Source organism: Euleptes europaea, chromosome 10 (assembly GCF_029931775.1).
Source record: "Euleptes europaea isolate rEulEur1 chromosome 10, rEulEur1.hap1, whole genome shotgun sequence".
Classification (NCBI taxonomy): domain Eukaryota; kingdom Metazoa; phylum Chordata; class Lepidosauria; order Squamata; family Sphaerodactylidae; genus Euleptes; species Euleptes europaea.
Window position 1 is genome coordinate 25,236,084 of NC_079321.1, and position 10,842 is coordinate 25,246,925.

Consider the following 10,842-nt stretch of genomic DNA (forward strand, 5'->3'; position numbering starts at 1 on the left):
ATTACATCAGCAATCTCAAGGGAGACACTCTGGTATTTGGGCAAAACTCTACGGTAGAAACGGCTTCTACCATAGAGTTTTTGTCCAAATACCAGAGCGTCTCCCTCAACGTCGCTGATGTGATGACATCACTTCTGGAGGTGACATTGGTGCGCCGGGCTTCCTCCAGTGATGGTAAGTCACACACACACACACACACACACTAGTTGCCAGGGAGGACCTGGCACCATACCTCTTACAGCTATTTGAAAGAACACTGTGGGTAAAGCAGGATGCATGTGCCAACAAATCACCAAATCATAAATTACCTTTATGTTCATGGTAAAATTCCGGTAGACTGTCTGAGCACCGTAAAGGAAGGCATCGCCATCATTTGTGATGCAGCCGTCCACATAGCCCTTTGCATTCAAATAGGCACACATGGCCTCCGCTTCACCAGCTGCTTGGACCCAAGGGATTCCTAAGCACTCCAGCATCTCCAGGCACTAAAGAAACAAAAATCCCAAGAGAGGTAAGTGGGGCTGAGAGAGCTGTGACTAGCCCAAAGTCACCCAGCTGGCTTCATGTGTAGGAGTGGGGAAACCAATCCGGTTCACCAGATTAGCGTCCACTGCTCATGTGGAGGAATGGGGAATCGAGCCCGGTTCTCCAGATCAGAGTTCACCTCTCTTAACCACTACACCACGCTACCAACAGAGGACATTGATATCATAAAATCAAAGCTAGATGAATCCTACACACATGGTGCCAGCATGGATGAACAGATAAGGAGTATAATATTCACACTGGAAAACCTTCAGAATTAACAATACCATTTGCCAACCATCTTGCCCATGTTTAGTGCTGCCACCTCTCATGAAATGGGGCTGGCCTAAAAGAAACCCTTCTAGAGTAGTGGTAATTGCCCCAGGTATGCTTCCTAGCAGGTGTGATGCTGACACATACCAGCTGGGCATCTCACAGCCGTGCCAAAAAGTCGGAAGAGAGATAAGCTCTCGACAACTTTCCAGTTCACAATCTTCCAACAGAGGTGGGAACTGAGAAACATATGCAGGGTAATGCTTTTGTACGCTATTAACATACAAGTCATTATGTAGTTGGGAGAGATAGGACAACTCGCTTTGCTTTGGACTGGTCCTTGTGGCTCACCAAAAGGTCTCAAAAAACCTTGAAATTTATAGTTCAAAAATACATAATCTTAAGCAACATGCCAACAACATTCAATGAAACCACCACCACTGGTAATATTGAGCACTCTGAAAACACCACCGACCAAGCATATGTAACTTGCCTCCTTCAAGAAAGATCTGAAATGAGATCTCCCTGTTCTTGCAGCCCCAGGTTTGTGGGAGGGCCCAAAACGCATCTCTGACCGTTTACTCATTGTATCGGCTTTCAGCTTTGGAGCATCTCCCTCCATGACAAAGACCAGACGGATCCCCATTCGTGTTAAAGAAGAGACTCGGAAAAAAAGATTCCTGCAATGACAAGAAAGAAAAGTCACTTCTGTGCAAGTTGGGAACCAGTATGAATTTTATGGTGGCCTAATGTTGGTCAGGAAACAGAAATATTTGATGGTATTTCTATGGCAGGGAAGAGAGCATATGCATAAGTCCACAGATAGGCCCATCTCCAGATTCAGGAGACATACCCAAGGGCAAAACCACCGACAGAGGCTGCAGGAGTAGCAGCCCCAGACCCAGTGCAGCTAGCAGGGGCTCAGGGGCCCTAGAGGACCAGAATGGCAGCAGAAGGGACAGCAGCGGCCATAGCAGCAGCATAGCGGCCATAGCAGTAGCATATCACCAAGAGAAGCAGGCGGCTAATAAGGAGGAGGGTGAACAAGCATCACAGGCAGTCACTGGGACTGGGTGGGCCCTCAGGAAGCCAGCCCAGCCTAGCTGGTGGGAATTTCCTCAGGGGCTGAGAGGCAGCCCTAGGAGGGACCTATCAGGGAGACAGCAAGGAGGAGCCAACTGAATCCTACTGAGATTGCGAGAAGCTGGAAAGAGGCAGGGCCAAACCCAACCTATATAAGGCAGTTCCCACAACAGGCCAGGGAGGTAGCTGTGAATTCTGCTCCAGCCCTGTGAGAGCAGGTAAAAGTGTCAAAGCAGTTGTAAGTGAAAACATACTACTAGTACTAAGTACTACTACTATTAAATTTTCACACACACCAATATAAATATAACATAATATAATATAAGGGAGCGAGAGGAACCAGGTGGTGCAACCCCTTCCAATGCCCACCCGACAGCAGAAGGGCAGACTTCGTGGCCAGTCGGGGGGAGCATCACAACATAATAGAAAAGTATATCTAGGCTAGCTCATCTAGTTTTCCAAATTCTCTTTTATTTGTGGTATGTCATACATACTTAAATGACCCAAGTCACTGTCAACCCAGTACAACATTTTGGCAGTATGACATTTTGTGGTAATTTCATAGCAACACCCACTCATCTCCCAACCCACACAAGTTTCAGTGAATAAATATAAGATTGATTCAGTGATTCCCACAGCCGCCAAGAAGGGTAATTCTTTGCAAAACTGTTAACTGAAGCAAATTCATTGGCTCAGTTAAGTCACGATGTGAAACCGTGATTTATTTTAATTATGGATGGTTTTGTGACACCAGGAGTCAAACACAGACAATGGCTCAAATCTTGGTTTGCTTCCACAAAAGTTCGCTTTATCTCATTATCTCTGTGGCCTGAGAGAGCTTTGCTAGGGAACAAGCGAGAATGTCTGCGACTGTACATAACACACAAAAAATATAGCTTACGCAAACTATGATTAGCACACTGGCTTCACATTCTGGCTTGATGGACCCTATCAATAGGGTTACCAGCCTCCAGGTGGTGGCTGGAAATCTCCAGCTATTACAACTGATCTCCAGCCAAGAGAGATCAGTTCCCCTGGAGAAAATGGCTGCTTTGGCAATTGGACTCTATGGCATTGAAGTCCCTCCCCTCTCCAAACCCCACCCTCCTCAGGCTCCACCCCCACAATCTCCAGGTATTTCCCAACCCAGAGCTGGCAACCCTACCTATCAAACTGTAGTTAATGTGATGGCCTGTGTTCAAATGCTAACTACAGTGTGATTTCATGCAGTGTCTGAACCGAGCCTTTGCCTCTCTCATGCCTGCTTCAAAAGATTGTTTTTTAATACACATGCACACACAAATTCAAAAAGGTTAGGCAACCTTCAATGGACATTAACCGTGCCATCCTAAGCAGTGTTACCGTGAAGTCAATGGACTTAGAAGGATGTACTTATTCGGAGCCCTGACCTGGATGGCCCAGGCTAGCCTGATATCGTCAGATCTTAGAAGTTAAGCAGGGACAGCCCTGGTTAGTACTTGGATGGGAGACCACCAAGGAAGAAGAAGAAGAGTTGGTTTTTATATGCTGACTTTCTCTACAACTTAAGAAGGAATCAAACCAGCTTACAATCACCTTCTCCTCCCCACAACACATACCCTGTGAGGTAGGTGAGGCTGAGAGAGCTCTAAGAGAACTCTGACTAGCCCAAGGTCACCTAGCTGGCTTCATGTGTAGGAGTGGGGAAACCAACCTGGTTCACCAGATTAGCGTCCGCTGCTCATGTGGAGGAGTGGGGAATCAAACCTGGTTCTCCAGATTAGAGTCCACTGCTCCAAACCACCTCTCTTAACCACTACACCACGCTGGCTCTCCCAGGGTTTCTACAAAGAATACCAGGGTCTCTACACAGAGGAAGGCAATGGCAACCCACCTCTGTTGGTCTCTTGCCTTGAAAACCCTAGGGGGTCGCCATAAGTCGGCTGCAACTTGACGGAACTTTACCCACCCTGCTCCTTCTTAGGACTGCACTGTAAGTCTCATTAATGGGCCTAGTAAGACACACTGAGTTCAACCGGACCTCCTCCCAGGGGTACAGAGGAAAGCAGCCTACATTGGGTGAAACCAGAGTGTTTCAGATTATGAGTTGTGGATCAGGCTTACTTGTGCCTTCCGGTAAATAGCTGGAGGTAGTGGCAGCTTTGGCTGTTTAAAGCTGTCAAAAGTCATCCCTCATCCATGACCCCTGTGCTTTGAAATCACATCATGGTGTTAATTTCGTCCTTTAAAAGCCATTCATGGTGCTGAGCTGGGCAGTTGCACCCTTCTAAGCCCACTGATTTTAATGAGAAGGATGTAACTCTGCTTGGGATGGCCCAGTTAATGTACCAAGTAAACACACTCAGTGTGTGGCTCAGAGGTAGAGCATCTGCTTGTCATGCATAAGGTCCCAGGTTCAATCCCCAGCATCTCCAGTTAAAGGGACCAGGCAAGTAGGTGACATGAAATACCTCTACCTGACACCCTGGAGAGCCACTGCTGGTCTGAGTAGACAATACTGACTTGGATGGACCAAGGGTCTGATTCAGTATAAGGCACCTTCATGTGTTCATACCATATTTATTGTAATGGACTCTTCTCTTGGCTCTTCTAACTCCAAAAGACAATTTCTCCCATTTTGTAACCACACAAGGTTACGTCACAGCTAACTGTGGAGTTTTACTACATTCCAATAATTAGAAACTTAAGTCATTTATCATTAAGAAGATTATCTTCCTGGTCTCAATTTCATCACCTTTATCATTCATTTTAACAATTTCCCAACAGGGGAACTCTAAATCTTCAATAATAGGTGCATTTACCAATTTCAGCTGTTCAGCTATCCCCTGCATTGGCTGCTGTTATAAATTACTGACCATTTCCAAATCCATTTTCCTTACAGGTTCATCTGAATAGCCAAGTAAAAACCATTACAGGATCCACAGGCAATTAACACTCTAGTGTCTGTTTATTCAAATTATGTGTTTCCAAAGTGAGAACAGCCTCACCAATAATGCTGGGATGTAAGGTGGGGTTTTCAAATTTCTCTATTAAAAAGGAATGAAGGGAGAAAACATTCGCTTTTTGAATGATTTTACTTTTGACCTAGAAAGGAATTTAACAAAGTGTCACTATAAAGCTGTTGGAAATAACATGGAGACGTGTTTAGAATACACCTCGGATTGGATCCAGATGGGCAGAGCAATCCTGAGTGGGGGAAGGGTAGTTAGGGAACGTACGGGATGGAGCCGCTACGCTGTCTCCTGAGAGGCTTCCCGGCCCGAAATAACAAGAAAAAAGGGCGATTCACACAAACCCCGTGAAACTCCTCCACCAAGTTTCATGGGACTACTCCAGCTATTTTGCAGGCACAAGTAGCTGCCTGCATAAGAACATAAGGAAGGCTATGCTGGATCAGACCAAGGCCCATCAGATCCAACAGCCTGTTCACACAATGGCCAACCAGGTGCCTCTAGGAAGCCAAACAGCCCCAAGCATTTTAACCGCTCCTCATAGGGCAGTTGCTGTAGCCCCCTGATCATTTTGGTTGCTCTGCAAAAAGAAGCATTCCCAGACCGAGGGTTTTATGGATACCGTGGACCACAAAAAGACAAATAAGGGTGTTCTAGAACAAATCATGCCTGAACTCTCCCTAGAAGCTAAAATGACCAAACTGAGGCTAATATACTTTGGTAACATTAAGAGAAGACAAAAGTCACTGGAAAAGACAATAATGCTAGGAAGAGTTGAACACTGCAGGAAAAGAGGAAGACCAAACATGAGGTGGATTGACTCAATCAAGGAAGCCACAGCCGTCAGTTTGCAAGACCTGAGCAAGGCTGTTAATGACAGGACATTTTGGAGGTCATGAATTCATAGGGTTGCCACATTTATTTGTTGAATTTATATACCGCTCTTTCCCAGCCAAGTCTGGGCTCAGAGCAGTTCACATTATTAAACATCAGTTAAATAAAACCATAAGTCAGAAACACTTAACACACACGCAAGGAACATGCATTGCAGCAATGCCCAATACTTGACAGTCACATACAACGTACTACTGTACCCACCTGAGGTGAGGCTTTGTGACTACACCAACCATCTTTTTCACAGTCTGCGCTTCACACACCCAGAGGCTTAAATCAACCGCCAGTGTCTTTCCTTTAAGATGGCTGAGGGGGCTGTGTTGTTTTACCGGTTCCAGGATCTGCCACAGACTAGTGACTCCCATTGTCCCAGATGTTCAGTCAGTACAAGAACAGCAGCTGTTCGGGCCGACACAAATATGACGGAGGGCTCAGTTGACACAACTGAAATCGCAGCAGACAAGGGAAATTGACATTTGTAAGAACATCAATAGAAGGCATTTTTCAATAGGCTAAAACGCCAAAAAACTTTCCTAGGAAAACCCTGATTCCTTTCAAAGGCATGTATTAAATTTTTTAGCTTTGGTGACAACAGTACATGCTAATCTTCTCTGTGTCGTTCTATTTTTTAGTGTACGTGCTGCTGAAGTGAGCAGATGACTACAGTAAATGAAAAGAAAGCATTTAATATATATTTTTAGCAATCCACAGTCCTAAGTCTTTAATGAGTGATATGTGATGGAAACCACCTCTGCTTCTCCCTTGCTTTGAAAGCCCCTTGCTAGGGTCGCCATAAGTCGGCTGCGACTTGACAGCACTTTACACACACATGTGATGGAAATCTTATCACCTTCCCTTAAAGCAAGATTGTTTTTTGCTCTGAAATAAGATTTCTCTGTATTGAAGAGTGCAGTCACTCTCAATTTAACCTGCCTCACAGGGTTATTGTGAGGAGTAACCAGAGGAGGGGAGACTGATGTCTCTTTGGATACTTGCTGGGGAGAAAAGTGAGGTATGCCTACCTAAATAAAGGAGTGACTAAAATGTGCAATTGCATTGGCATTTACTTAAAGAGGCTCTGCTTGCCCATTTCTGGTTTGGTTTCTAGCTCCCCCAGTTGAAGTAGTCCCCTGTGCAAGCACCGGGTCATTCCTGACCCATGGGGTGACGTCACATCGCAACGTTTGCCAGGCAGGCTATGTTTACGGGGTGCATTTCCATCTATCATTTATTTAAATCCTGCCCTTAGGGAAGCCGACATGGTTCTTCCGTCCTTCATTTTCCCTCCCTGTGAAGTAGGCAAGGCGGAATGAGGGGTCTGACATTCATGACAAACATTCAGTACAACTGTACTGAAATCCAGTCCAGAGAGGAAGAGGGGGGAAAGGAACCGCTATGAATTCTTACCAAAAAATGGGAACATTGCCATCTAGTGGACCGTTTGCATATAACATTGCACTTTGGAAGAAAATATATATAAACAGTCAGTGAATGGAGGTGCTTTTTGGAGGTGCAGTGTCCAATTTTTCTTTATTTTTTAAAACTGGCATTCCCCTGGATCACCCAATGCATGTGAAATTTACAAAACAAGTGAGTGCACTCAAGACCTCTTAACAACTAAGGCATAACTAATCTGGTATCTGTGATCCTAAGCATGCACTTCTGCTTAAAAACTGGCCAGATCAACCATCACGTAGTCCAGCATGCTTTGCAAGAATCCTACCAGTCACTAAGTGATCTATCGTTGGACCCCAATCTATCTCCTGCCCAGGAAAAAAATATCAGTCCAGAAAATTACAGTATAAAGCAGTGGTTCCCAAAGTGGGAAGTACCACCCCCTGTGGGGCGGTGGGATTACCTAGGGGGGCACTAAGAGGCAAGAGGGAAGCAGGGGGGCGCTAGAGATGGGCCCCTTCAACTGTGTTGTTCACTAATTTACAATAGATCAGGCTATGGCACCATGCTGGCAAATTTGGTGGAAACTATCAGATTTTTTTTCCAAACTCTGAAGAGCTGGTACCCCTGGATAAAGTTCATCAGTTTTGTTGAATAAATTTCAACTAAAAAGTTTTAATTTGATTTTGAATAGATGTTGAATTGTTACTGTTTTGAAATTTTATTGTTCTTATCTTCTTTAGTGCGTCATGCAAAACCCCACCCCCCTATTTTGAATAATGCTTTTTACAGGATAGAGTAGGGGGCGCTGGGGTTGAGTTTGTGGAACCAAGGGGTGGTGGCCCTAAAGGTTTGGGAAACACTGATATAAAGCATAATGTCGTATCGGACCACAGGCCATTCAAAAGACCCCATGTTTAAGATGCTGTACCAAAACGTGAACATAAAGGCAGGGATTGAAAACATTAAAAATTGCTCTCCTGATGGTGCAATCCTGTTCACATTTGCTTGGAAATCACTTCTAAGCTGGATGGCATTTAAACAGGGACAGCACTGCAGTCTTATGCAATATTAAAATAGAACTTCAGTCAAAATCCCATTTGCACACTGCCGCTTTTTAAGTCAACGACAAGGTGCATTAGCCTGAAAATGTGTTGGTTCTAATTCTTAACTCCTTAATGCTAACTCAAAATGAATTCTTAATTCTGTAGCTATACTTCTGTATATGGGAATTTCCAAATCCTGGAAATAACTTAAAAACAACAACAAAGAACTGGAGTGGGAAGACGAATCATGAAACCCTTTCAACCTCTCCTCTGGAATGGGTGTGTGTGTGTGTGTGTGTGTGTGTCAATAGCATTTTAACAGTCTCCTAGAAACAGACCCACATATAACTTAGGTTGCAATCCCAATGACACTTAGCCCTGTTGAATAACGTGGCACTTACTCCCATGAAGACCTGCTTAGGATTGCGTCCCTAGTCTTTCCCTTCTCTTACAAGAGCAAATAAATGTGGTGAACAACACTTGAAATGAAATTAGCCAGCATACGGCACACCATGAAAATTAAGAGCACTGGTAAATTGTTCTGTGCTACTTTTGGACTTCAGGGAAGAGTTTTGTGCAACGAGAACTTTGCATGGTTTTAACAAGCAATGGGATTTGGACTGGAGAGCAATGTGGGCAAACAGGTAGCTGTCTTACCATAACTCTAGCTGTCAACTTGTTGGTTGATTCTCACCAACAGGGAAGAACTGGTTAACGAGGTGAAAGTAGCTGGCACCCTGGGGGCAGAGTGCAGGGGGTTGGACTAGATGACCCTGGTGGTCCCTTCCAACCCTATGATTCTATGCCTGAAGCAATCCACCACTCTTTAATAAGCCTGATTTTTACTACAGGATTTTTCCAGGCTCATTCTCCTTTATTTTCTAGACCAGACCCAGATGTTTGTTAAAACCATGGAAATCTTTTACTAACTACCCAAAAGGTCAAAAGGGACTTTACGGATACTGATAGTTTGCTGCTGGGAATGATTTATTTTAGGAACACAATTTGTATCTAAGGCCCGCTCATTTAAAATCAAGCACAAATGCTTGGGAATGTAGTACTTCCAGGTAAGTGCAAAGTTTCTTTTATCTCAGGAGCTAACACAACTATCAAAGGCTACAGCATCCAATAACATTGTTGTCCTGTCTGAAGTGTTAAATTTCTCAGCTTCACAGTTCTCTTCCCTGTGCTATTGACAGCCCCCACCCCGCTGCAAATGGCATTAAAATCCTATCTATTGACCTGCTTAGTTATCCACAGCCCTCCCATGTATTACTGCTTGAGGAGTGCAGTCGTATCTACAGTAAATAGAGTTATACCCTTCTAAGTCCACTGAAGCCAACGAGGGGTATAATTCTCTTGCTCTTGAAGAAACCCTGGAAATTCACACTCGTTCAGAATGCAGGAGCCTGAGTAGAGAGCCAGCGAGCGGGGTGTAGTGGTTAACAGCGGTGGACTCTAATCTGGAGAACTGGGTTCGATTCCCCACTCCCCCACATGAGCGGTGGACTCTAACCTGGTGAACCTAGTTTGTTTCCCCACTCCTTTACATGAAGCCTGCTGGGTGACCTTGGGCTAGTCACAGTTCTCTCTGAACTCCCTCAGCCCCACCTACCTCACAAGGTGTATGTTGTGGGGAGAGGAAGGGAAGGCGATTGTAATCTGGTTTGAGTCTCCTTAAAGTTAGAGAAAATTTGGGGTGGGTGGAAACCAACTCATCTTCTTCTTATGTATTTTTCTGGCAAGGCTGTAATAAAGTGTTGTTTGTTCATCTTCTTCTATTGTCAGGGGCTTGCCTGTCTTTAAACAGCTACATTGGGGGCCAGTTTGTTTCTGAGTCCAATTCAATGTGTCGGTCATGACCTTTAAATGCTTCTATGGCACTGGTTCCCAACCAGGGGTCCGTGGACCCCCAGGGGTCCGCAAGGACTAAATTAAGGTCCGTGAAACAAAGTTATAAACCCATAATAAATTAACATTTTCAAGTAAAAGTTCTCTATTATAACAATATATATTCAAATATTATTCTAAGCTTAATGTTTAACTAACAGTTATGATTAAAGTTTATTTTCAAATTCTCGGAAATTTTATTTTGAACCTGGGGGTCCCTGCACCGAACAAAAAAGCCCTTGTGGTCCCTGGTCAAAAAAAGGTTGGGAACCACTGTTCTATGGCCTAGGACCTAGAAAGAACCATTTCCTCCATGCTTACTGAAGTCCCCCCGCTGCTACCTACTAGCAGTTAGTTCCCTCTCTTAAGGCGTCAACCAGTAACTGTGCTGTTCCCCATTGTTGCTCTCACTTTTATGTAATAGGCATCCTGTGCTCGTGATGGGGGACCATCTTTAGACATTTTTAGGAGGCACTGCAAGCCATTTTATTCGCCAGGCCATTGAATGGCAAAAACTCAAAGGGGTTATTTAGGTAATTTTAGCCTGTTGTTTTAAAGCGTAATGACTTTTTTTTTTAACATTCAGATTGGCAAGCCACAAGACTATTTTAATAAATATAGTTAATAAATAAATTATTGTAATAATATATCTTATTAATAAATAATAATAAATTGATAAAACAGTGGTTACTAGGAAACATTACGCTTTGGAGCACAGCTTCCCACTATCTGTGATTAAAGGTAAAGGTAAAGGTCCCCTGTGCAAGCACCGGGTCATTCCTGAC

General features: G+C 44.2%; 1 protein-coding gene across 1 annotated transcript in view; it reads right to left on the reverse strand.

Annotated features, from left to right (window-relative positions):
* The window catches only part of GEN1 (GEN1 Holliday junction 5' flap endonuclease), a 30,410-nt gene extending 24,299 nt beyond the window's left edge, over positions 1-6,111 (reverse strand). The window contains exons 1-3 of the mRNA XM_056856723.1: positions 5,931-6,111; positions 1,292-1,478; positions 309-485 (exon numbers count right to left, since the gene is read on the reverse strand). Of these exons, the coding sequence (XP_056712701.1) occupies positions 309-485; positions 1,292-1,478; positions 5,931-6,091 (525 nt within the window). The 5' untranslated portion in view covers positions 6,092-6,111. The remainder of the gene's footprint in view (positions 1-308; positions 486-1,291; positions 1,479-5,930) is intronic.
* Positions 6,112-10,842: the final 4,731 nt, after the last annotated feature.